Genomic DNA, 27,944 nt, shown 5'->3' with positions numbered 1-27,944 from the left:
GGTCCCATGTTCATATGTGCCCTCATTACTGAGAACAATGATGTTTTAATATATGCAAATGAGCCTCTAGGAGCAACGGGGGCGTTACCATTACACCTAGAGGCTCTGCTCTCTCTGCATCTGCCACGCCCTCTGCACTTTGATTGACAGGACCAGGCAGTGTAAGTGCTCATGCACAGGATTGTATTTTGTGGTCCGGGACCGACACAGATGCTGACAGCTGCCAAGCGCACATATAACAGGTCAGCCAGTGACATCGGTACAAAACTGCTGACAGATGCCCTTTCGGTTCGATTTATTAAAGCATACAGAAGCACAATATATGGAGGTTTTGCAGGAATGGCGCTACTCTCGGGATTCACTTCAGTAGTACTTAGCTGCAATACCAGACGTAACCCATAGACAAGAGTGGCGCTGTTTGTTAACATGAAACCAAAAACAGGTGCAAGGCCCTAGTAAATGAAGGCTGCATTCTGATATATTACTGGTCTGCTGTCCATCTGTTGTGAAATAACTCTCATCCGTCCCTTTCACAATCATGGTGGGGGTTGTGGTTCATTCTGGAATCACTGGACACAGACTATGCTGCTGGGGATAACATCACGCCCGGAACTCCGAGGAAGAGCACATTTTCCCGGGAGGGCAGGATTCGGTGATGGACAGGAAGTGACGTCGTGATCGCTGCGCCTGAGGCGGAAGTGTACTATTTTTGATTGCAGAGCCCAGGACCGGGGTTACCCTGGATACTGGAGGTTTGTGGGACGCCCTAAGGGCCAGTAGGAGCAGGGCCCCAACCTGGACAAGCCTGTAGCCCGGAGTGTGGAGGGAAGAGCGGCGCTCAGGATGTTCGCGGGGCTGCAGGAGCTCGGGGTCGCCAACGGGGAAGATCTGAAGGAAACACTGACCAACTGCACCGAACCCCTGAAAGCCATAGAGCAGTTCCAGGTATTGTCCCTCCTGTCACCCGGCTGCCCTCCCGCTGATGCCCCTGTCACCCGGCTGCCCTCCCGCTGATGCCCCTGTCACCCGGCTGCCCTCCCGCTGATGCCCCTGTCACCCGGCTGCCCTCCCGCTGATGCCCCTGTCACCCGGCTGCCCTCCCGCTGATGCCCCTGTCACCCGGCTGCCCTCCCGCTGATGCCCCTGTCACCCGGCTGCCCTCCCGCTGATGCCCCTGTCACCCGGCTGCCCTCCCGCTGATGCCCCTGTCACCCGGCTGCCCTCCCGCTGATGCCCCTGTCACCCGGCTGCCCTCCCGCTGATGCCCCTGTCACCCGGCTGCCCTCCCGCTGATGCCCCTGTCACCCGGCTGCCCTCCCGCTGATGCCCCTGTCACCCGGCTGCCCTCCCGCTGATGCCCCTGTCACCCGGCTGCCCTCCCGCTGATGCCCCTGTCACCCGGCTGCCCTCCCGCTGATGCCCCTGTCACCCGGCTGCCCTCCCGCTGATGCCCCTGTCACCCGGCTGCCCTCCCGCTGATGCCCCTGTCACCCGGCTGCCCTCCCGCTGATGCCCCTGTCACCCGGCTGCCCTCCCGCTGATGCCCCTGTCACCCTCTGGTCCGATACCTCTTTCACTTTATTTCCAGACAGAAAATGGCGTCCTGTTGCCGTCACTGCAGTCAGCGCTGCCGTTTCTGGATCTTCACAGCATCCCCCGGCTCGAGTTCCACCAGACTGTGTTCGATGAACTAAGGGAGAAGCTGCTGGAGAAAGTGTCGGCCATCGCAGCAGAAGGAAAACACGGGGACAGGTCTGTGGTGCTGTGGCCCCTGTCTCCTCGCCGCTGCTCACCCACCCTCTGTTATACCCACCAGCTTGAAGGGTTCTGACAACCAGCTTGGCAGCCATGACACCCCTACACGATAATCACTCTGCTTTCCAGTGTGAGGGATGTATCCCTGCCAGGTCTGCTCTATAGGAGCCTAAGACATCTGGGTGATCACCCCTATGGGAGCTGTAATGGACACCCCACTAGTTATATCTGCACTTGGGAAAGCTGGGTGCAACACTTGTCAATTGAGGCTGCAAGCACAGAATAAGCCATGTATGTGGTCAGTGCCGGTGGTCTGCTCGGAATTCACCTGTGTGGGTTGTAAAAGCAGCCATATTGGTTGGTACCCAACTTTCCTAGAGACAGATATAACTATTATAGGGCTGCGTAGAATTTGTAGCAACTTGAGAGAAGTAACCAACACTAGAGTTCCCCTTTAACTCCTTAGGGATGCAGCAATTTTTAAAAAAAAATTTTTTTTCTTTGCTCTCCAAGAGTCATAACTTTTGAAATTTTCCATTAATGTTGCTGTATAAGCCAGGGTACTTATCCATACGCCTCCCCAACGGCACTAAGCAGGAGGATACCCGCCTCCCAGGGACAGGAAACAACGCTTTGGAAGATGTCGCGCAGCATTTTTATATTTTTTTTTCCTAGGTCCATCTCTTCCCCTGGCTAAATAGTCAGGAGGGCTGTAGCAGGGCGCCGGGGTCCGGGGCAAGATACAGGCCCTTCTGGCGTCTAGGCATAAGTCCTGCCCCGGGCAATACCGCGCCTCCATGCGGGGCAGCTAAGGGAGAAAGCCTGCATTACGAGACTCTGGGCCAGAGTCTCGCTAGAATAGGTCATATGCGCGTCGGCGTGCGCACTGTGCCACGTGACCCGGAAGTACTACTGAAAATGCCGGCTGGACAAAGAATGGCGTTCCTCATCAGCGTGGAAGTATCGGTGTGTTGGAGCAGCCATGTCCCTGCCTTCTGACATGTCTGCAGACCTCAAGGCCCTAAGCCCGGTAAGCCTCCTCCTTAGAGATGCGTCTTTTTTTGCAAAGTTTCTCTTGTACACCATTGGGGTTTCATGGTGAAGGTTCCCACTCAATCACTCCAAAGCTCTTCCTGAAGGGGTTTTTATCGCAGGGCAGAGCCAGCAAAAGCGGGGAACCTTCACTAAAGAAAAAATGTGCCGTCTGTAAAAAATAAAACTGCCTGCTGGCCACATAAGGAAACCCCTTTGCCAGAGATGTACAGATAAGATTATGGCTGAAGAGACCCCCTCTTTAGTGGACAGCCTGAAATCTATCATTATAGAGGAAGTCAGCTCCGCCATTGAGGCTTAAATGGCGGTGATTCCTCACAGACCCGCTACCTCCAGATCTATTCCTGACGCACCTCTGGATGTTGATTTTGACTTTGATGAAGGAGAAGTCTCCTCCGATTCCGACTCGGTTTCTTCATATGATAAATCGGGTGGACACCTGTGTTCTATTGAAGACACCGATTCGCTCCTAAAAAAAATATCAGGGCTACCGTGAACATTGAGCAGTTAAGAGCCCCAGTCAATTCAGGAGCAGATGTTTAAAGGTCTGGGGGATAAGAAAAGACGTGTATTACCAGTCCATGACAATATAAAGAAATTGGAAGGAACCCGAGAGAAGATCAGGAGTCTCTAGGGTATTCAAACGGAAATAACCTTTTAGTGAAGGGAATTTGACCCATTGGGATAAAACTCCCGGGGTAGACGCCCCATTAGCCAGAATATCTAAGAAGTCCTCCCTTCCCTTTGAGGATGTAGGCCTCTTACGGGACTCTATGGATAAAAACTGTGAGTCTATTCTGAAGAAGTCTTGGGAAACATGTACCTCCATGTTAAGGCCCAGTATTGCTGCTACCTACACTGCCAGGACCCTGTCTTTATGGCTAGCTCAGTTAGAGGAACACTTAGGCTACATGCACACAAACGTATTTTGTTTCCGTGTCCGTTCCTTTTTCCTTTTTTTTTTTTTTTTGCGGATAGGATGCGGACCCATTCATTTCAATGGGTCCGCAAAAAATGCGGACAGCACACCATGTGCTATCCACATCCGTATAACCGTTCCGTAGCCCTGAAAAAAAAAATAGAACATGTCCTTTTCTTGTTCCGTTTTAGGCATTGCTACAATTGATCCGCAAAAAAACAAAAACGGATGGCATATGGATGTAATTCGTTTTTTTTTTTTGTTTGTTTTTTTGCGGACCGCAAAACACATACAGTCGTGTGCATGTAGCCTAACTTGCAGGTACTCCTGGAGAGGATATCCTGACCTTCCTACCAGTGTTGAAGCAAGCTACTAGTTTCTTATCAGATGCCTCTGCTGACTTGGTCAAGCTTTCCGCCAGATCAGCGGCCCTGTCGAACTCAGCCAGAAGGTCCATTTGGCTAAGGTCCTGGTCTGGGGACAACACTTAAAAAAAGCAAGCTGTGTAGTATTCCCTGTGAGGGGGGACAGGCTTTTTGGTTCAGTATTAGATGACATCTTAGACAAGGCATCTGATAGAAAGAAGGGCTTCCCTTCAGAAACCAGATTTTCTTCAGCATCGCCGCTCCTTTCGTACCCAAAGAAAGGGCAGGCCTGACCAAAAAAAGAAAGAGAACTCGGGTTCCTGGCAGCCCTCAAGAGGCAGAGGTAGGGGTTTCCTATTTAACCCTGTCAAATCCACCAAGCAGCCAAATTAATGACAACAGAGAACCGCTAGGGGGAAGACTAAAAAAAATCCTTTTAGCTTGGGAAGGGGTTTCAAAATCCCCTGGGTTTTAGATCTGATACGTTACTGTTACAGAATATAATTCTAATCCCCCCCCCCCCCCCTCTTCCTCCAGAAAGGTTCTTATTAAACAGAAAAGAAGAAAAGCAATTACTTCTAGAATCCCAGATTCAGACCCTACTGTTAAAACAAGCCGTTCCGGTACCACCGGATCAGAAATGGAAGCGGTTCTATTCACCAAACACCTCTTACAGGGCCATTATAAACCTGAGAGATCTCAACAAACATGTCAAATACAAACAATTCAAAATGGAAACAGTCAAATCCACAATCGGTCTGTTATTTCCGGACTTTTTCATGATAACTCTAGATTTGGCGGATGCCTATTATCACGTTCCCATTCACAGCGATCATCAGAAATACCTGCGATTTACCTGGAAGATCGCCTGACCCGTCTACAGTTTCAAGTCCTCCCTTTCAGTCTTTCATCTGCTCCCCGAGTTTTTACAAAGATCATGGCAGAAGTTTCGGGGTTCTTACATCAGCAAGAGATCCTAGATGATTTCCTGATTACGGCTCATCCGTCAGAGATTCTCCTCAGAAGATTCCAGGTAGTCAGAGACGTCCTTCAGTCCCTAGGCTGGAAATTAAATCTGGAGTAGTCGGACTTGATCTCCACCAAGAAGAATATCTTCCTGGGGATACTTCTGGATTCCCGCCTTATTAAGGCCTCTCTCCCGGAACAGAAGATCCAAAATATAATAGCAAAAATCTTGGTTTTCCGGTCCCACCCAAGGGTGTCCTTCAGAGAAATTGTGGTAGTCCTGGGCTTAATGACCTCAGCCATCGCAGCAGTCAGGTGGGCGCAGTTCTGCAGCAGAATATTACAGGCTTTTCTCCTTTCCACCTGGAACAAAAGTTGCTTATCCCTAGACAAGAGGGTGCCTCTTCCTCTACAGTGGTGGCTACGAAGGGAAAATCTAAACCAAGGAGTTCAGTGGAGATCCTCAGACCCAGTTGTGATAACAGATGCAAGCGGGTCAGGTTGGGGGTCTCACAGCAGAGATCAGCTAGTCCAGGGAGTTTGGAGTCCAGAATTACATCCTCAGACTCGAAGGAACTTCTAGCAGTATCCCTAGCCTTAAAAGCCTTTCGCCGAGCCATCCATCACAGAGATGTCAAGATTTTGTCCGACAACAGAACGACTGTTGCCTATATAAACCAACAGGGCGGCACAAAAAGCAGAAAACTTTGCCCGACAGCATTCCAGTTATTCTCCGGGGCCCAAAATCACATAAACTCAATTTCAGCCGTACATCTGAAGGGAAAAGAAAACGCTCTGGGAGATTGGAGATTTTGAGAATTTTTTTGAGTAGAAAACCTCTAAAATCAGGAGAGTGGACGATATTTCAGTCAATATGCGACAGATGTGGAATCCCAGTTCGGGACCTCTTTTGCCTCCAGAATAAACACAGGTGAAGCGTTTCTACTCCCTATCTTACGAGGACAGACCACTAAGAGTAGATGCGTTCTCGGGTCCTTGGCCGGAGGGCCTGCTATATGCATTTCCCCCAATATCCCTGATTCCCAGAGTCTTGACAAAAATAATGGAGGAAAAATGCCGGATAATCCTGATAGCCCCATATTGGCCCAAACGAACATGGTTCCCCCTTTTGCTAAGCCTCTCGAGCGGGAAGTTCTGGTTTCTCCCCCAGATTCCGGATCTTCTTCTTTAGGGCCCGGCCCAACATCCGTATGTGCGACCGTTGAATCTGACAGCGTGGATGTTGAACGTTCCATCTTAAGGGCCAAAGGACAGTAAGACGCGGTTATTAACACCCTACTAAATAGTAGGAAGCCTGTCCGATTCACAAAAGATGCCGGGAATCCCGCTGTCAAGATAATTCTTGTTTTCCTATAAAGAGGCCTCGAAGACAGATTAAGGGTCAGGACTCTGAAGGTCCAGGTAGCGGCCCTCAATGCTTTCCTGGAAGTTAAATTAGCTTATGAAGCTTTAATCAGATGTTTCTTTAAAGGTGCCCATAGATTAAACCCAGCAGTTAGATCCATGGGGCCTCCCTGGGACCTTAATCTAGTACTTTCTGTACTTATGGATCCTTCCTTTTGAGCCTCTAAGTGAGATCCCTCTTAGGTTACTCTCCCTAAAGACCTTTTTAATGGCGATCACCTCGGCCAGGAGGGTGGGAGAGATCCAGGCCTTATCTTGCCGTCCACCATATCTAAATATTCTGGATGACAGCAGGAAATTTTATGACCTAGCTTCTGTCCACAGGCCAGGTCCGACAAGGAGGTTCAGTACCACAGTCTAGACGTCAGGAGATGCGTCTTGACTTGCCTAGAAGCCACTAAGGACATAAGAAAATCAAGTCGCCTACTAGTCCAGTATGCAGGAAGAAAGAGAGGTCATCTTTCCCGCTGGATTAAGATGACCTATTGCCAGGGCATACAGAGAGAAGGGGGCTACTCCTCCCCTGGAGTTAAAAGGCCATTCGACTAGAGCAATTTCTACCTCCTGGGCAGAAGGTGCCTCGGTTCCCTGGCCCACATATGCCAGGCTGCCACCTGGTCCAGTCCAAGTACTTTTTTCAAACACTACAGACTGGATGTTATCTCTAATAGGAGCCTTTCTTTCGGGCGTAACGTTTTGACCGCTGTGGTCCCTCCCAAAAGTTTTTGTCTACTGTTAATCCTCCTGCTTAGTGCCTAATTACCGGTAAGTGTAACTATCATCTTTCACACTAGCGTTAAAGTTTTCCGGTATTGAGTTCCATCCTAGGGGCTCAATACCGGAAAAAAACGCTTCAGTTCTATCCTAATGCATTCTGAATGGAGAGCAATCTGTTCAGGATGCATCAAGATGTCTTCAATTCAGTCCCTTTTACGGTATTTGGCCGGAGAAAATACAGAGGCATGCCGGAACACTTGCTGGATTGCCGGAACGGCATTAATTTCCATTTGAAATGTATTAATCCTGGATCTGGTACCAGAAAATGGATCTGGTTTCCCGGTCTGCGCATGCGCAGACCTTTAAATCCGTGAAAGAGATAAATACCTGACCCATTTTTCCGGATGACACCGGAAAGACGCATCTGGTATTGCAATGCATTTGTCAGACGCATCCGGAAACAAATGATATGCGTTTGCATACAGATTTCCGGATCCGGCTGGCAGTTCCGTGGCATCTTAGAGGTTAAACAACCGAGATGGGAGTTATCTCCAGTCCACGGTTTGCCAGGCTGTCAGGTCATGATGGGAGTTGTAGTTTCTCAACAGCTTGAAGGCTGCAGGTTGGACCTACATTAGTGATTTGCAACCTGTGACTTTCGAGCTGTTGCGAAGCTACAACTCCCATCTTGCCCTACTAGCTACCGGCTGTCGGAGCATGATGGGAGTTGTAGCTTTGTCACAGCTGGAGAGCTATAGATTTGGGCTATGAATGTTGGGTTTTACACAGATTGCTTTGTGGATTCTGCGTTAAACCCGACAGCAGTCTGGTTCCCGCACGTGTGAGTCCGGTTTCTGCGAATTTCCACTGTAGAAAATAAAAACCACTGTGGAGGTAATTAGTAGGATTCCACATTGACAATCTGGGTCCCTGAGGCCGTGTGGATCCCTGGCGCAAACCCAAGGGTCAGGCATGAAATTTTTCCATGGCAATACACCTACATACCCTTAAAGGGGTTGTGAATGAATGGCGCAGTTTTTGGTGAACCCCCTCACACTTGGCTGGACCTGTAATGGGAAGATGACTTACCTGCTTCCCAGCCCTGGCTCCCCGCTCCTTCTCTTCCCGACCTGCGGTGCTCCGCTAGGCTTCCTCGGTGTCACCATCCTGTTTGACGTCACCGCAGCCAATCACGACGTGGCAGAAACCGGAACCGTTTACATAATGACAAATTGTCACATGATACAAGGGGATACGGTCTCGGCTGCAACAATGTCAAACGGGATGGCGACATCGAAGGAGCCTAGCCTAGCAGGCCGGGAGGAGGAGGAACGTGGAAGCAGGGAAGTCATCTTTACAGGTCCAGTCATGCTTGCACAACCCCTTTAAAGTCAGTGGGTTTTTTTTATATATATTTTTTTTCCTGGCAGATACACCAAGTTAGAAGAGCTCTTAGAGAAGTCTTTCCCCCTGGTGAAGATGCCGTCCATCCAGCCGGTGGTCATGTGTGTCATGAAGCACTTGCCCAAGGTGAGGTCACTGCATTGTGAGTGCTTTTTGCACATGGTCCGATAACTTCTACTCACCCGATCCCTTCGTCAGGTGCCCGAGAAGAAGCTGAAGCTGGTGATGGCCGACAAGGATCTGTATAAAGCCTGCTCCGTGGAGGTGAAGCGGCAGATCTGGCAGGATAACCAGGCTCTGTTCGGGGACGAGGTCTCTCCTCTGCTCAAGCAGTACATCCAGGAGAAGGAGAACGTACTGCTCAGCAGCGACCTCTCCGTCCTGCACAACTTCTTCAGCCAGTCCCCAAAGACCAGACGACAGGGGGAGGTAAGCGCCCAAGTCTGCACGCTCTCCTCGTATAGACCCAAAGCTTGAGGCTGCACTACTGCGAGATGTCAGAGGCAGTGTTGTCAGGGAGATCTTGCATTGATTTAAATCGCCACAGCAGCAGTGCACCCTCAGGCCTTGGGCCTGACTCTTCCAATGATCATATTTCAGAACAGAAGAAAGACATTGAAACCCGGTTTTCACATATTCAGTATAGACGGAAGGAGCTTTTTCATTCCCATCCACACATCTCCACATTTTCAGCGGATTTCCCCCTTAACGTTCTCTCTTCTTACCTCCCGTTAGGTGGTTCATAAACTGACTCAGATGATCGGGAAGAACGTGAAGCTGTATGACATGGTCCTGCAGTTCCTGCGCACTCTCTTCTTGAGGACCCGAAACGTTCACTACTGCACGCTGCGGGCGGAGCTTCTTATGTCCTTACATGACCTGGACGTCAGTGAGATCTGCACAGTCGACCCCTGCCACAAGGTACCGGAGATCTTCACGTCCTTTCTCGGGTCCATAATTTATTTTTAATGTAAGGGTACTTTGCAAGGGGTTGTACCTGGTCGGGAGCCTTATGGCCTGCCCCCCCCTCCATTGCGTGACCTGTGCAGGGAAGCATACTTGTCTTCTCCCAGCTACTAGGTTCTCACTCCTTTGGCCCCCGCAGCCATGTCCTAGTCCCCCCCACTCCTAAACATCCAGTTAATGGGTTTCACTTGACCCAGTAACATGACACACCACGGCCGCCGGTCATTGGCTGCAGCAGACGCATGAAACCAGGTGTTTAGGAGCAGGAATCGGAGGGCGTCGGCAGAACCCAGCGGCAGTTAGCGGGTAAGAAAGCTTTCCCCCACAGGTCTTGAGACGTCGGGGAAAGACCCCCAATCTTGGACAACCCCTTTAGGAAGCCTTTATAGAGGTAATGGATCTTAAATGCAGCTCACTATTCATTTCTTACTAATTCGATGATCAAGATCAGTGGCCCCCCGGCTGTTACAAAACTACAACTCCCAGCATGCCCAGACAACACACTGGTTGGTGAACACTGTACTAGATGGTAATCAACCTTGCTGGCGAGCTCTTCCGATAATCGGAAGCACTGGTTATCACACAATGGGAATTCTGACCCCTGACTGGTGCTCTACAGTTGGGAGTGCCGAAAGCTAAAGCTGAATTCCTGGCATTTGTTGTCCGCCACGACCAATGACTGCAGATTCATTGCGGAAATATGCGTCTCTATTCCCCATGCTTTACACTGCGGTTCTGTTTCCAGCTGTGTATTAAAACAAGCTCAGCAGCAAGTGAGCTCCCGCAGAGATCATTTCCATTACAGCAAAGACAGAATGATTAAAAAAATACAATAGTCCCAGTGTCCATCCTGCATGCTTTATACTGAAGCTCTGCTTTCTCACATTGAGTGATGTCATCACCAGGAAGTCAGGGTGTGTGTGCTTAGCTGAGAAAGATTCTGATCACCAGTCAGAGACTGGTGCACATGGGCTAAAAGAAAGGAGCCTTAGCTTTCCGTAGAAGCAGTCCCTAATGTCTTCCCTTTTGTCGCCGTGCAGTTCACCTGGTGCCTGGACGCCTGCATCCGAGAGAAGTTTGTGGACGCAAAGAGAGCTCGAGAGTTACAGGGATTTCTCGATGGAGTGAAGAAGGGTCAAGAACAGGTTCTGGGGTGAGGACACCATAGTGTTAATAGACTGTCAGCTCCTGTGACTAGTCTCCCTATATGTTAATGATTTCTCTTCTGGATATGACAGAGATTTATCCATGATCTTGTGTGACCCGTTCGCCATCAACACTTTAGCTTTGAGCACCATCCGGAACCTGCAGGAGCTGATCGGCCAAGAATCCCTCCCCAGGGTGAGTAACATACCTACATTGCTCCCCTTATCGGTTGCTTAAAGTAGCTGTTGGGGATTAGATAAAAAAAAAAGGGGCTGCATTATTATTGTTTGTTGTAATACCAAACCCAGCCCAGGCACTAGATGGCGCTGCTGCTGGGTCACAATATATAATATATATATCACTGAAAATATCTCAGACAGTGGCTATAACAGAAATATCACTGAGGGCAACTTCCTAAAACTTTACTTTGAATCAGTTTATCATAAAATACATCCAATAAATCAGGTCCCTAAAGGACCAATATAGCTGTAGTACCGCAAGTAAATCGGAGGACGGCTTGGCGATAGGAGATTGTGTATATTGTATCCGATAAGCTATAGGGCTACATAAGGACAGTTTAGGCTACTTTCACACTCGCGTTTGGTGCGGATCCGTCATGGATCTGCACAAACGCTTCTGTTCAGATAATACAACCGCATGCGTCCGTTCAGAACGGATACGTTTGTATTATCTGTAACATACCCAAAACGGATCCGTCATGAACACCATTGAAAGTCAATGAGGAACAGATCAGTTTTCTATTGTGTCAGTGAAAACGGATCCGTCCCCATTGACTTACATTGTGTGTCAGGACGGATCAGTTTGCCTCTGCATCGTCAGGCAGACACCAAAACGCTGCAGGCGGCCTCCAGAGCGGAATGGACACTGAACGGAGGCAAACTGATGCCTTCTGAGCGGATCCTTATCCATTCAGAATGCATTAAGGGCAAAACTGATCCGTTTTGGACCGCTTGTGAGAGCCCTGAACGGATCTCACAAACGGAAAGCCAAAACGCCAGTGTGAAAGTAGCCTTAGCCGAGGCACGTGGACAGAGTACTCCTACCATCAAGGCGTATCTCTGGGCTGAGCAGATTTTTCCAGGGTAAGCATAGGGCAGGCATAGGTTTCTCTGACGTGCTGTTACGTTTGCGCTAGCCGTCCTTGTGTGACAGCTCGCCGATTTACTTGCTGTACTACGGCTATATTGGTCCTTTACGGACCTGATTTATTGGATGTATTTTATGGTAAACTGATTCAAAGTTAAGTTTTAGGAAGTTACCCTCAGTGATATTTTTATATATAATCTCACTCCTGTATACATGGGGATTCCCTTTCATGGAAAAGCAGTAATTAAAGGGGGTTTCTGAGACTTTGATATTGAAGGGGCTACACTTCTCCAGCGAGTGCGGTCTCCCTTTCATTGTTTAACCGCTCAGTGCCGCACGTTTTGCAGTGGCTGTGCCTGGTATTGTAACTTCCTGAGGCCCAGTCCCATTTTTAAAGGGTTTGTCTCCCTTCAGCAAATGGCATATATCATGTAGAGAGAGTTATTACTAGGCACTTGCTAATGTATTGTTACTGTCCATATTGCTTCCTTTTCCATCACATTATACACTTCTCATTCCCATGGTTACGACCACCCTTCAATCCAGCATCTGTGGCCGTGCTTGCACACTATAGGAAAAAGCGCCGGCCTATGTGCTTTCCCATGTTCCTGGCCACCAGAGAAGCCAGTGCTTTTTTTTTTTTTTTATATAGTGTGCAAGCACGGCCACCGATGCTGGATTGCAGGGTGGTCGGAGTCATGGAAACGAGCCGTGTATAATGTGATGGAAAAATGAATCCAGCCAGCAAAGGAGACAATATGAGTAGAGATGAGCGAACTTCTGTTTTAAGTTCGGCGTCTAAAGTTCGGGTTCCGGTTAGCGGAGAATCCCGATATGGATCCGGATATGGATTCCGACTTCCGTTGTGGTCCGTGGTAGCAGAATCAATAATGGCCGATTATTGATTCCGCTACCACGGACCACAACGGAAGTCGGAATCCATATCCGGATCCATATCGGGATTCTCCGCTAACCCGACCCCGAACTTTAGACGCCGAACTTAAAACAGAAGTTCGCTCATCTCTAAATATGAGCAATCACATTACATTAGTAAGTGCCTTGTAATAACTTTCTCTACATGATAAATGCCACTTGCTGAAGTAAGAGGACCCCACTCTGCACTGCAATATCAGGCACTGTTGTGTTGTGCAGTAACTATATACGGCCAGCAGATGTCGCCGTGGGAGTTGCCGCCAGACACATCTGTTTGTTTTTTGCTCCTTTCATATAATGAACATGGACATTGAGTTGTGCACATTTGGGGGGTGGAGGGTTGATCGGGATAGAACGTTCATACTAGATGTACTGCCTACAATATACAAACCACTGTAGGCAGTATTGGCCTCTGTAAAAGGCCCTGTAGACGAGCGCCAGTTGATTGTTGTTGTGTTTTTTGGCCCCTGAGACTTGTGTAAGAATTTCTACAATGGTTCTGCCTTGCAGGACAACCATGAATTGCATCTGCTTCTCAGAATGCTTTCCCTGGGGCACGGAGCCTGGGACATGATAGACAGCCAGGTGTTTAAGGAGCCCAAGCTGGTAAGTTGGAGTATGGGGGCCTCTGTACGGCATGAAGGAGGGGAGACATCCATCAATACTACTTTTCTGTTCCTCCTCCATCTAACGAAAAGGAACAAGAAAAGACGTTTTTTTTTTTTCTAATTGTAATATATTGTCCAGTATGTGGTGGGCAAGTCGTCGTCCAGAAGTGGAGCTTCCCTTGACGTAATTTTCTTCATGTCTCCCATAAAGACTACGATTATCCCCTGAGTTGATGTCACGGCACTCGGTCCTAGTCGTCCTCCTCCCACAGGAGCCACTTACTTCTGCGACTTACGGTTCGTTATTTCTCTTTCCAGGATACGGAGCTGATCACCAAGTTCTTGCCTCTCCTGATGTCCTTGGTGGTTGATGACTACACATATAATGTAGAACACAAGTTACCGACAGAAGAGAAAGTGCCCGTCATGTACCCCAATACCCTGCCGGATGTCTTTACTAAGTGAGTAGGGTGCGGGGTTAATGTCGCATTACTGTCTGCTGTAGTGCAGCGCTTTACGGGGAGCATGACACCGGAAGTCTCTCTCTGGTATTATTTGAACATCTGTGTCAGGCTCCACCCCTCGTGCTGTGAACAAAAGTATAATTCAATGTATCTGTTTTACCTGGAGTATTCCTTTTAATATCTGAAAAGAGAAAGAAAAAGACAATTTAAGGGGTTATCTGGCCTTGGATTCAACAACCCCCTACCATCCAGACCTGTTCCTCTGAGCATAAAAAGCTGCTCGAGGTCCCACCCCTGCGACTGCTGTGGCCAATCACCGGCCTCAGCGGCCACAGGTTCCTCACAGCTGTGATGTAACATCCAAGCCGATGTGACCGCCGAGGCGTTTGATTTCCCGGAGCGGTCATGGGACCCAGCTGCTTCTTGGTCTGTAGGAATGGAGCAGCGGTTGGACCACGGGAAGGTGAGTCTGCTGAGGGTTTTTTATTTTTTATAGTCAGGGGCACAGGTTAGGACAAGAGGGACTGTCAGCTTCAAGGCCAGACATCCCTTAAAGTCCATTGGTGCGCAATTTCCACTTTTACAAAAACGGACGTGTCGGTTTACACCCTGCAGCTGCTCTAAGTGGCCAGAACCAATAGGCACACGATTTTGAAGCTAATGCCCTGTTGGCTGCAGTAGATGATCTTTCAGCTGGATACGACTGCCATAGCATATGGAGGGTGAATCAAGTCAGGAACAACCCATGTATTAGCTATAACTTTGCCATCTTGAATACAATTCATTTAAAATTAGACAGTGAGATGTTCCCAAGTTTTTGTATTCTCATTAGATATATTTTGGTAAAAAAAATTGTGATTTCCACCCCTCTGGCAGGTTTCTGCAGGAGAACAGAATTGCCTGTGAGATTGGACTCTACTACCTGTTGCACATCACAAAGCAGAGGAATAAGAACTCGCTGCTCCGCCTGCTGCCCGCCGTCAGTAAGTGCAGCTTTGTCCTTAGACATGAAGACTGGGTCCAGATGTGGCTGAAGTTTGTTTCTGCCCTGGTCCCTTCTGTGTAAAGGGATGAGATCCACAGAAAAATGTAATACATGCAGATTTTGCTGTGGATCTCATCCCTTTCTCCTGATTTGCAAATCTACAGCTTGCTTGTTTTTCCTGTGCTGTAAATTTCTGTGGATGGGATTTCGAAACTCAGAATTGTGCTGTAAATTGCTGCAGATTTGCCGTGTGGAATCTGCCATCTCTGGACCTATTTAAGTGCGGCTATTATGCATTTATGTATCATTTGAGAAACCAAGGGTATGGGGATATGACGTCACGTCCGCTTACCCCGGCCACATCATGGGCATCTCTGTAGTGATATACCGAGAGCTTCCAAATGATTATCAGTATAACCTCCCTCCACTGACAACTGACAACTTTCTGTCTGCAGAAGTGACCTACAACGACACGGCGTTCACCGACATCTTCCTGCACCTCTTCACCAGTAACCTGACGCTCCTGTCTGAGGAGTTTGGTTCCGAAGAATTTTGCACCCACATCTTTGACAGCTTCTTTCTGATGGCTCTCACCAAGTAAGCCCCTCTTATATCGGCGATTTCGCAAGTACTATGCTGTGCGACTGGTGATCTGCCCGATTATCAGATCCAACAGGTCATCCCCATCCTACAAGCTTCATGTGATGCTTTTCTAAGGAGGAAGTCCAGTCAAAATGAACCTCTGACCTGTCATACCTGTGTGTGAGAAGATCAGTCTCTGGGCTGTGGCCAAAGGGTTTGAGCTCTGGAAATCGCTGGCGGCCAAGTTCAGACTACACCATTTTGAAGTTCTCACATGTGTCTAGGACAGATAGGAAGATCCTTTTGGCTGAATTTCCCCTTAAAACTAACCCCTTTTTCCCCAACTCCTTATAACATTTGGACCCAGCAGTTGTCAAACTATTGGGACAGTCCATAGTGACAGGAATTCTATACCATTCACATCCCAAGGAGGATTAATCAGTGCTGGGCCGTAAAGAGGACCTGTCGCCGACAAAGCTGTTCTAGTAAATACTAAATTCCCCATGAAATTACTATTCTGCAGCATCTTTTCTTAGAACTTCCTCCCAGAAGTGTAGGCATAAGGCTGCTTTCACACTCGCGCTTGGTGCGGATCCGTCATGGATCTGCACATATGCATCCGTTCAGAACGGATCCGTTTGTATTATCTTTAACACAGCCAAAACGGATCCGTCTTGAACACCATTGAAAGTCAATGGGAGACGGATCCGTTTTCTATTGTCAGTGAAAACGGATCCGTCCTCATAAACTTACATTGTGTGTCATGACGGATCCGTTTGGCTCAGTTTCATCAAGCGGACAGAAAAACGCTGCAAGGGGAATGGAGACTGATCGGAGCCAAACTGATGCCTTCTGAGCGGATCCTTTTCCATTCAGAATGCATTAGGGCAAAACTGATCCGTTTTGGACCGCCTGTGAGAGCCCTGAACGGATCTCACGAATGGAAACCAAAACGCCAGTGTGAAAGTAGCCTTAGTTAGCAACTGGACATTGGAGCGTGTCCTGTCTACAGTCTGGCACCGTCACCACCATTTGGATTGGTGCACGGATTTATCCATTCATTTCCAGGGGGAATAACAGAAGACTGACGCAATACAGAGTTCTACAAAAAGATGCTCTGGAACTATTTCATGGGGAATACAAGTATTTAGTAAAACAGACCCCTCCGGAGAAGTGACATGTCTGCTTTAAGGAGAAAATCCTAAGTCCTGATGCCCCAGTAGTCGCACACTGAGATGTACGTGTTATGCTCCGAATCTTCTGAGATCTGAAAATGTCAATAATTCTTCCCGTGTACTTAACAGGGTAAACACCACATGACGTCTCTTTCCTTCTGGATGGAAATGTTTTCTCTGTAGTCCGAGCAGAGTAAATGTTTGCCCAGAGGTCTGATAAATTCCGGCCAGGCTGGTATGTCGGTGAAGGTCAGCCTGCTCTGTATAAGGGATCCTTGTCTCCTGTGAGGACAGATGGCGGAACGCAGACTGCTATGGAGGCTAGGGTTTGGATTCTTCTAGAGAATTGCATAGCTAGCAATTCCCTTGTTTATTACATAATGACACTCCTTTAATGGGACGGTCAGTTTATAAAAATCATTGCAGATAGGTCCTAATCCAGGGATCAACAACCTTCAGCACTACAACTCCCAGCATGCAAACATGTTTGGCTGTTCTTTTAACTCCCATAAGCATTCTGGGAGTTGTAGTTTCTGAATAGATGGAGTGCCGGAGGTTGCTGACATCTGTATGTCAAACACTACCTTACCTCCGTGGCACATGAGGCGGCCTCCGGGACTGAATCTGTGTGCTGTGTAAACATCACTCGCCCTCCGCTGCGTCCATGGGGGCGCAACATGGCGGTGGTGACGTGATTTATTCATGTCTCCACCGTCTGTTCTGCTTCTGGATGGATCCTTGTCTGCAAGCACAGAAGACTGTCTGTCCAGGAGCAGCATAGAGAGTAGTGACATGAATAATTTACGTTCTCAGTGCCCAATGGAGGCAGCGGGGGACGCGTGATGTTCACAGAGAACACGCGCTCATATGTGTATGTCACAAGAAATAGACTAGGACCTGTTTGCAATGATTTTATAGCGAGCAGGAGCGATCTGATGCAAACCCTGTAGGACTGTCGGGTCGAACAGCATCCGCTTACAAATCCATGGGATCTGCTAATCCACATTCTCTTAGTAAAACCTGTATATGCTGTAATATGTGCGGAAGGCCTCATGCCCACCACCTTTAGTATTTTGCGGTCCGCAAATCACAGATCCTCAAAATACGGATGACATCCATGTTGCATCCACAATTATTTACCTATTGACTTTAGTGGGTCCGTGGTCTGCATTTTGCGGCCAAATGTAGGACATGTTCTACCGTTTTGTGGAACATACATACAGATCCATTCTGCAAAAATATTAAAACATGTCCCATACTTGGGCGCAAAATGCAGACCATGGGCCCACTAAAGTCAATGAACCCGAAGGAAAAATAAAATAAAAATGGACACATCCGTATTTTGCAGATCTGCATGCAAGCCTAGGGCTGGGGATACACGGAGATCTTGGCTGTCATCACTATGCAACCAAAGATCTCTAGCGGTTCCAGGGCAGCAACTTATACATCGCGCTACGACCCCATTCAGTTTAGTGGCTGCTCTGCTACACAGCGATCTTTGGTCACATGACCGGTTTTACAGCCAAGGGTTGTGTGTGGCTTTGTAGCTAAGCCCCATTCACTTTAATGGAGATGAGCTACAATACCCAAAACAACCCACATGAAGCAGCTGCCAGGCCACCCCTCTGGTTGCATTATAAATCAGGATTTTCTAAAAACATATTTCTCGCCCATTTTCCTTGGGGGACACAGACCTTGGGTATAGCTCAGCTCCCTAGGAGGCGTGACACTAAGTAAAACTGTTAAGCCCCTCCTCCATCAGCTATACCCTCAGCCTGGAGATAGAGGCTACCAGTTTTAGCTTAGTGTCCAAGGAGGCAAGACACTCCCTGCTACTGCAGGGCTGTTTTCTCCTTGTTATTTTTACTTTTTCTTCTAATTTTGTTATTTTATTTTTTCCTAGGGATACCAGAGACGCATTTGACCTCTCTGCTCTCCCGGGGTTGAGCTGCGCCAGTGCCAACTTATCTGCACTGCTGCCTCCCCCACAGAAGCAATAGGAGGATCTGGGCAGCAATGGCTCCCCTACATCCCGCCAGCTAGGGGGTCGCCCGCACGCCAAGCCCCTCTTCCAGCTTCCTGCCACTGCGGTGCCAGTGGCTGAAGGGGCGACCCTGCTGGAAAGGACTGAGGGTGAAGACGTCGCACGGTGAGATGGCTATTCCAGCCCATACCCCGTCCCTATCTGCAGCATCTACCCCTCTGGGTAAGGGGGGCACCCGTGGTCGCTCATTCTGAGCGCTCATCTGCAGGACAATGCAGCACAGCAGCATCCTCAGCACCCCCACGCTTTTCCCCCCCACGCTTCGGGGCTGACTCCATTTTTCTCTTCTCTCTCTCCCCCTTCCCGCCGAGAACGGGGGGCGGGGCTTAGCGGTCCCGGCAGGGGGCGGGGCTTCCGCGCGTCATTTTGGGGGCGGAGCTACGTTCTCCTTCACAGGAGACATTTCAAGCGCTGGAGGGGGCGGAGCTTGTTCCCCGCGCTTTCTGCTGAGGTTTCCCGCGCTTCCTCACTCCTGACAGGAAGCTGGGACACGGTGGGGGACTCTAACCTCCTGTGTACATCGCTCGGCTTCTGTGGGCGCTCTCTGCTGCTCACTGCTGTTCACTGCTTCTCTGCTGCTGCTGATCTGGGCCATCTCCTGACGTTCTTCTGAGGCACTGGTAGGACAGTTAACCCTCTCCTAACCCTCCTGGTCATAGCTGCTATAACCCTTTGTGGTCTCTATATTAGAGTACAACCACACTTCAGCATGTCAGATCCCACAGGTGCCCCCAAACCCTGGTACCATGCCTGTACCGCCTGTAAGGAACTTTTTCCGCGTGGGCAATCTGAGCCGCATTGCCTTGCATGTCAGGCCCCGGTGCAGGGCCCGCTTCCCGCTGCGCCCCCCGGTGCCTCTGAACCCCCTGACTGGGCTAGGTCTCTGTCTCAGGCGGTGGAAAGCCTTACACACGTAGTGGGCCGTCTCGTGGATAGACCGCCTCTCCCGCAGGCTGCCACAATCCCTGTCGCACCCGCTGGGACTACCGTTTCTGCCGCCCCCACTGGTTCCCTGCCTCCCAGCGAATCTTCCAGGGCCCGGCATACTCAGAAACGTTCAAGGGTTGAGCGCACATCTTCTCCAGATGCTTCGCTCTCTCCGCAATGCGTGCGAGCTCAGTCAAGTCTATCCTCTCAAAGGGATACGCTTTCTGAGGGAGAACTGGCGGATTCGGACGTGGACATGGACTCAGAGCTTCCGTCCAAATTGGCGTCCGCGGTGGGGCATCTTGTCACTAGCATCCGTGATACCTTTCAGCTACACGATGACCCCCCCAGCTCTGAACAGGCCGGCGTGTCCTTTCTCCGCCCCAAACAGGCCTCCAAGGTTTTTCCCATACACGCTGTGGTATCCAAGGCTTGGACTCGGCCTAACGTCCGCTTTATTACACCCAAAAAGCTGGACATTTGTTATCCCTTTCCAGCGGATTCTGTGACCACGTGGACATCCCCGCCTAAGGTTGATCCTCCCGTGGCTCGCCTGTCCAAAAGCACTACTATTCCTGTACAGGACGGATCTTCCCTCCAGTCTGTTGAGGACCGTCGTACGGAATCCCTCTCCAAGGCCATATTTACTGCCTCTGGTTCGGCCCTTAGACCGGTCTTTGCCTCCGCCTGGGTTGGCAAAGCGGTCTCTGAATGGGGTTTGCAACTGGAACGGGAGTTAGGGTCGGACGTCCCTGTTCAGGACCTCCGTTCCTTAGCCCAACTAATTGTTCAGGCCGGAAAATTCGTCTGTGAGGCCTCCCTTGATGCGGGTGCCCTCATTGCCCGTTCCTCTGCCCTGGCAGTTTCTGTCAGGAGGGAACTCTGGCTGAAGGTTTGGGCGGCGGACGCCGCTTCCAAACGCTCTTTGGCCGGCCTACCATTCACGGGTTCCCGCCTGTTCGGAACCCGTCTGGACGAACTTATATCAGAGGCCACGGGTGGGAAGAGTACTCACCTCCCCCAGTCCAGGCCAATGGGCGCCCCCCGTGGTCGCGCTGGTTCGTCCCGTTTTCGGTCCTTTCGCAAGCCCACCGGGTCTAGACCCGCGGCCAGTTCTTCTTCCTCTGGCCCAGCCCAGGATAGACGCAAGAAGCCGTTTTTTCGGACGCAACCTACCTGGCGCAAGTCCCAGCCTGCACGGGCTCCCACAGGCCAGCAGCCCTCTGCCTGAAGGTGCGCCCCCACCCACCCGGGTGGGGGGCCTCCTTCTCCTATTCAGGAACGTATGGCGGGCCCACATCTCAGACGCATGGGCGCTCGAGATTGTATCTTGCGGATACAAAATCGAATTTGCGTCCATTCCGCCAGACCGTTTCTTCCGATCCCGTCCTCCGCGAGATCCCGTACGAGTGGCCGCCTTCTTCGCGGCCATTCGCTCTCTAATGGACAAGGGTGTCGTCGCCCCCGTGCCTCCGACGGAAAGGTTCAGGGGGTTCTACTCGAACCTCTTTGTGGTTCCCAAGAAGGAAGGCTCAGTGCGTCCGATCTTGGACCTAAAACGCCTGAACCGTTTTCTCCGACTGCAGAGATTCCGGATGGAGTCTCTCAGGTCCGCAGTGGCCTCCCTGGAAAGAGGGGATTTCATGGCCTCAATCGACATTCAGGATGCATACCTCCACGTTCCGGTTGCTCCATGTCATCACCGCTTCCTGCGCTTTGCGGTGGGGGACGATCACTTCCAATTCGTCGCCCTTCCCTTTGGTCTGGCGACTGCTCCTCGAGTGTTCACCAAGGTCCTGGCCCCTGTCCTGGCCCTTCTACGTTCAAGAAGTGTTTTTCTTCTCCCATACTTGGACGACATCCTGGTCAAGGCACCCTCCTTCTCTCAGACATCCCGCAGTGTGGAACTCACTCTGGAGACCCTGACGCGGTTCGGTTGGATTATCAACCACCCCAAATCTTCCCTTACCCCCTCCAGACGGCTGATCTTCCTGGGGATGCTCCTGGATACAGAGTTGGCGGAGGTCCGCCTTCCGTCGGACAAGCGTCTGGCCCTTCGCGGGTCGGTTCGCAGTCTCCTCCGTCATCACCGCCCTTCCCTCAGATCCAGCATGCGGTTGTTGGGAAAGATGGTTGCCTGTTTCGAAGCGGTGCCGTTCGCACAATTCCGATCCCGCACCTTTCAGAGGGCAATTCTGTCGGTCTGGGACAAATCACTGAGGAGTCTGGACAAGACCTTTCTTCTGCCTCCCCTGGCTCGAGCTTCCCTCGGCTGGTGGTTGCATATCCCTCTAAGGGGGAAGTCCTTCCTTCCACTGAACTGGCTGGTGATTACCACAGATGCCAGCTTACGGGGGTGGGGGGGGGTTTTCCCTCCCCGGTCCGTCCAGGGCGTTTAGTCTCTATCGGAGTCCAGACTTCCAATCAATATTCTGGAACTGAGGGCGATTCTTCTGTCCCTCAGACACTGGACCCATCTGCTGAGGGCCACCCTGTTCGGATCCAATCGGACAATGCCACGGCTGTGGCATACATAAACCATCAGGGAGGCACTCGCAGCGATGCAAGAGGTGACCCTCATTCTCCTCTGGGCGGAGACGCACGTGCCGGCCTTATCTGCGATTTACATCCCTGGGGTGGACAACTGGGCGGCGGATTTCCTCAGCCGGTCCACCATCGACCCGGGAGAATGGTCCCTGCACCCAGAGGTGTTCGAAGCCCTTTGTCTTCGCTGGGGTCGCCCCGACGTGGACCTCATGGCCTCCAAATTCAACCACAAGGTCCCCCTATACCTGGCCAGGGCACGGGACCCGAAGGCATACGGCGCCAACGCGCTCGTCCTTCCGTGGCGCGAATTCTCCCTTCTGTACGTCTTTCCTCCTTTTCCCCTCCTGCCACGGGTTCTTCGGAGGATCGCGGCAGAGGGCGTCCCCGCGATTCTAATCGCCCCGGATTGGCCCCGCCGGTCTTGGTACGCCGACCTAATGTTGCTGTTGGCAGACGCACCGTGGCCACTGCCCTCCAGGGAAGACCTTCTCTCTCAGGGACCGATCTTCCACGAGCATTTAGGCTCGCTACGTTTGACGGCGTGGCTATTGAGACCGCCGTCTTAACGCGACGGGGTTTCTCCGCGGACGTAGTCCGCACCATGATCCGGGCTCGTAAGCCCGTATCCTCTAGGATCTACTATCGGGTTTGGAGGTCCTATCTGGGGTTCTGTGAGTCCCGGAGCATCCCACCTCTCCGGTTTTCTCTTCCCACAATCCTGTCCTTCCTCCAGTCGGGTCTGGACCTGGGGCTGTGCCTCAGTTCTCTGAAGGGTCAGATTTCGGCGCTGTCTATTCTTCTCCAGCGTCCCCTGGCCCCTCTAGGGCCAATTAAGACCTTTTTACAAGGGGTGGCTCACTCTGTTCCGCCGTACCGCCCTCCAGTTCCTTCCTGGGACCTGAATGTGGTGCTCTCGGCGCTCCAATCAGCCCCCTTCGAGCCTTTACGGGAGGTCTCCCTTCGCCTTCTGTCCTGCAAGGTCCTCTTTCTTGTGGCCGTCACGTCTCTCCGACGGGTGTCGGAGTTAGCGGCTCTTTCTTGCTCCGAACCTTTCCTGATCTTCCACCAGGATAAGGTTGTGCTTCGGCCTGTCCCGACTTTCCTGCCAAAGGTGGTCTCCGCCTTTCACATCAATGAGGACATCGTCCTTCCGTCGCTCTGTCCCTCTCCTTCCCACCCCAGAGAACGGGAACTGCACCGTCTGGATGTGGTCAGGGCGTTGAGGATTTACTTGGAGGTCACCGGGTCCTTTCGGCGCACGGACTCCCTGTTTGTGGTTCCGGAGGGTTCGCGCAAAGGGTTGGCGGTCTCCAAGGTGGCTATTGCCCGTTTCATTAAACTGGCGGTGTCTGAGGCTTATCGAGCCAAGGGCAGACCTCCGCCTTTTGGCGTCACTGCTCATTCCACCAGAGCAGTCGGAGCTTCCTGGGCGCAGAGGCATCGGGCCTCGGCTGAACAGTTGTGCAAAGCAGCCACTTGGTCCTCTCTGCACACTTTCACAAAGTTCTATAGGGTGCATACGCATGCATCAGCGGATGCTGCGTTGGGCCGCCTGGTTTTGCAGGCAGCGGTTTCCTGATGCTCTGGTGGTGTTCCGCCTTGGGTTTGTGGTCCCTCCCTTCTTGGACTGCTCTTGAACGTCCCAAGGTCTGTGTCCCCCAAGGAAAATGGGCGAGAAAAGGAGATTTTTGTATAACTTACCAGTTAAATCTCTTTCTCGCTCTTCCTTGGGGGACACAGCACCCACCCTTCTGTGTTTGGTTACAGGGTTATGGTCTGGCGCCCCGTTGGGTTGCTGGCTGGTTGTTTCCGTTATTGGTTGTTATCCTTTCACTACTTGGACACGCAACTGGTAGCCTCTATCTCCAGGCTGAGGGTATAGCTGATGGAGGAGGGGCTTAACAGTTTTACTTAGTGTCACGCCTCCTAGGGAGCTGAGCTATACCCAAGGTCTGTGTCCCCCAAGGAAGAGCGAGAAAGAGATTTAACTGGTAAGTTATACAAAAATCTCCTTTTTAAAGGGGTTATCCCATCTTAGACAATGGGGGCATAGCGCTAGGATATGCACCCATTGTCTGATAGGTGCGGGTCCTACCTCTGGGACCCGCACCTCCAAGGAGAATGGAGCAGAGAAAGTTGAGCAGGGCGCATGCTCAGCCGCCCTCCATTCATTTCTATGGAGCCGCCGAAAATAGACTAGCGCTGGCTCGGCTATTACCGGCGGCCCCATAGAAATGAATGGGAGCGGTGGCCGCGCATGCGCGGTGTGCTCCCATTCACTTCCATGGGAGAGGTGGGGAGCTGCGCCTGGTGGTGGACGGACCCAGGGAAACCCGGGGTCCTCCAGCCACAACTTTCCCTGGCTCCGTTCTCCTTGTAGGTGCGGGTCCCAGAGGTGGGACCCGCACCTATCAGACAATGGGGGCATATCCTAGTGATATGCCCCCATTGTCTAAGATGGGATAACACCTTTAATGCTGGATCTCACACAAAAAGTTACAGATCTTGTAAAAGCTGTAATGACAGCTAGGGATCGACCGATATTGATTTTTTAGGGCCGATACCGATAATTGGTGAACTTTCAGGCCGATAGCTGATAATTTATATCGATATTCTGGGAATTTTCATTTAAAAAAATAAATAAAAAAATTCCTACACAAATCTGCTGAAAATTTATGTTTGTTGTTAATGTGTATTATTTTTATTTTTTTTTGTAAATCTTTTTTTCATTTATACTTAATATTTTGGTGTTTTAGTTTATTTTTTTTTACTTTTATTTTAGTTTTTCTAACTTTTAGCCCCCTTAGGGACTAGAACCCTTGTCCTATTCACCCTGATAGATCTCTATCAGGGTGAATAGGAGCTCACGCTGTCCCTGCTGCTCTGTGCTTTGTGCACACAGCAGCATGGAGCTTACCATGGCAGCCAGGGCTTCAATAGCGTCCTGGCTGCCATGGTAACCGATCGGAGCCCCAGGATTACACTGCTGGGGCTCCGAACGGAGGAGCAGGGGAGAGGGGATCCGCTACACCACCAATGATTAATACGGGGGGGGGGGGGGGGGCGCTTGTTTTTAATGCGGGGGTGGGGGGCGCACTGTGCCACCAATGAGTAATATACTGGGGGGCTTGGGGGGGGGGGGGCGCACTGCGCCACCAATGAAGTTAAATCTCAAATTTATTCATATACAGGAGGCAGGAGCTGCAGAATGACATAGCCGGCTCCTGACCTCCTATGAGCGGTAGCTGCGATCCGCGGCACCTGAGGGGTTAACCGAGGATCGCAGCTACAGCTCATAGAGGTCGGGAGCCGGCTATGTCATTCTGCATCTCCCGCCTCCTGTTCAATTTGAACGAATGAGAGATTTCTCTTCATTGGTGGCGCAGTGGCCACAGCCCCTCCCCTTCTCTTGTCCCCTGTCCTCCCATTGGCTGCAGCAGCACAGGGGGAGGGAGAAACTGCTTCCTTCTCCCCTGTGCTGCTGAGGGGACACGGAGAGAGCTGACAGCAGCGCGATCTGTGTTCCCAGTACGTTATCGGTATATCGGCAAAATAAATGCCGATAACAGTCAAAATCCTCAATATCGGCCGATAATATCGGTAAAACCGATAATCGGTCGATCCCTAATGACAGCCATATGTCACTCAGAATCAAATATAACTACGATTCAGATTTACTTTTTTTGGTTAGACGTTTACCTTAATTATTATTTGAGGCCATATAAAGAAAAAAATCTTTACTGTCTGCAGAAAAGAAAATATCCACAGACATGTCCTCCGCCTGCTGCTTCACCTCCACCACAAAGTGGCACCTTCCAAACTGGAGTCTTTACAGAAAGCCTTGGAACCTACCAAAACGGTAAGTGGGCGTTTGGGGTTGCTATGTGAATTCACACTCGGCAGATGTCGCCGAAGTTTTTGCAACAGAAAATCCGTTCCGTTCATCTGAATGGGGCCGTTCCTTTATTCAGACGAACGGGACAGCTGCAGCAACGTCTGCATCAAATCCGCCACGTGTGAATTCGCCCCTGCGGTGCAGTGTTTCCAAATGGTTGCATTCATGCCCGCTCCTTACCTTACAGAGTGGCGAGCCAGTAAAGGAGCTCTACAACCAGCTGAGCGATAAGCTGCAGCAGAAGAAGGCCAGCCCCCCGGCCGCAGAACCGGAGCCTGCCGCCATGGACTTGTCCCTGCACAACATGCCCACACCGCCGGTGGTTTAATCTCTCATGGTGCCAGGAGTGGTGTATAAAGGTGCCCACATACTGTGATATAAGCCGGACATTTAGGCTGGGTTCAGAAGTGACAAAAAAATCTGTTGTGGATTGTGTTGCATTTCCGCAGCAAAAACCCCGTGTACGACAGCGGTAATATCATCGGAGTTCACCTTCTCCATGGCAAAGGGTGAAATCCACAAGGCCGGCCGCACCTCTTCCTTGCGTTTTTTGTGCGGATGAGAATTCAGAGATTCACATCCATATTGCTAGTGCTGTACAACGCTGCAGCTTTGCCGCGCAAAAATCCGCCATGGCAAAGCTGCAGCTAATGAGTGACGTGTGACCCCGGCCTTATGCAACGCGCACCTGACCTCTTTGGGTGGAGCGTTTCCTTAAATGCTCCCCATATGCTTCAAGTTTATGTGAATGTTCTGTGTATCTGCTGATGATAGTATTAGGCTAGGGTTACATGACGATGGTGGGCACGCAAAACACGATGCACCGTGACATTGCCGGTAGTGATTGGGATCACGTTGTGGCATGTGACATTGCCCGCACAGACTTCAATGCAAGTCATGCGTGATCGCAACTGTTTTGCTGCGTTTTTTTTTTTGTTAACCATCTAAGCAAAATTGCGCGCGACTCAGATCATAAAATTCGCATAAGAGCAAATGAAGTCACATGAAAAGAGTCGCCATGTAGCCGTAGCCACTGCTGTGTAACTGGCAAGATGGCCGCCACACACACACCAGACTCTTGCCTTGTGTTGAAATAGATTTATTTTTTATTTTTACCAAATGGAAATAAACATTTGTGGGGTTTTTTATTATACATTTTTCCAGCTGTCACATTGCTTTTTCCAGGGCAGTTAGTAAGACTGGGTTTACACAGTGAGGACCTCTTAAAGGGATGGTATAGGGCAGGGATCAGCAACCTTTGGCACTCCAGCTGCTGTGAAACTACAACTCCCAGCGTGCTCAGCTGTTCTTACCCCCACAGAAGTGAATGAAGCATTCTGGGAGTTGTAGTTTCTGAACAGCTGGAGTTGCGGAGGTTGCTGATCCCTGGTATAGGGATTGAACATACAGCTGTGCAGCTCCATCCTCCACTATGTAATGGACAGACTGGTTCTCCATGACTACAGGAGCTCAGGCGGATCAGGTCGTGCAGTCGCAGTTTCCCTTAGGCATTTATGACGCATGAACAGGCTCCATTGACATTTATAGGTATTACAGAAAGGGCAGAGCAGATATTAGGGCCTTCACCTACCAGCTGCGTCATATCTTGTGGTTATATCCTACATGCCTAAGATTGGAATAGCCCCTTAAATGGCATCTGTCAGCAGTTTTGTTCCTATGACACTGGCCGACCTGTTACAGGTGCGTTTGGCAACTGAAGACGTCTGTGTTGGTCCCTTCTTAATATATGCAAATGAGCCTCTAGGAGCAACAGGGGCGTTGTCATTACACCTAGAGGCTCTGCTCTCTCTGCAACTGCTGCGTCCTCTGCACTTTGACTTTAGGACAAGTCAGAGCCAAGTGTGATCATGTTTATATGGTCTGGATCTGTCAAAGTGCAGAGGGCACAGCAGATGCAGAGAGAGCAGAGCCTCTAGGTGTAATGGTAACGCCCCCGTTGC

The 27,944-nt window shown here is 50.4% G+C and overlaps 1 protein-coding gene across 1 annotated transcript; it reads left to right on the top strand.

Annotated features, from left to right (window-relative positions):
- The first annotated feature begins 666 nt into the window (after positions 1 to 666).
- LOC122946343 (negative elongation factor B-like) lies at positions 667 to 27,136 on the top strand. Its single transcript, XM_044305903.1, has 13 exons — positions 667 to 945; positions 1,589 to 1,752; positions 8,631 to 8,730; positions 8,803 to 9,033; positions 9,340 to 9,525; positions 10,611 to 10,723; positions 10,809 to 10,911; positions 13,267 to 13,362; positions 13,683 to 13,825; positions 14,705 to 14,811; positions 15,269 to 15,410; positions 25,839 to 25,947; positions 26,171 to 27,136. Exons 1-13 carry the CDS (start codon positions 844 to 846, stop codon positions 26,309 to 26,311), a joined length of 1,737 nt encoding a protein of 578 aa, XP_044161838.1. The 5' UTR covers positions 667 to 843; the 3' UTR covers positions 26,312 to 27,136.
- Positions 27,137 to 27,944: the final 808 nt, after the last annotated feature.

This window comes from Bufo gargarizans, chromosome 9, assembly GCF_014858855.1.
Source record: "Bufo gargarizans isolate SCDJY-AF-19 chromosome 9, ASM1485885v1, whole genome shotgun sequence".
NCBI lineage: Eukaryota > Metazoa > Chordata > Amphibia > Anura > Bufonidae > Bufo > Bufo gargarizans.
Note: the sequence above shows the minus strand (reverse complement) of the source record. Positions and strands in the feature narration are given on the sequence as shown.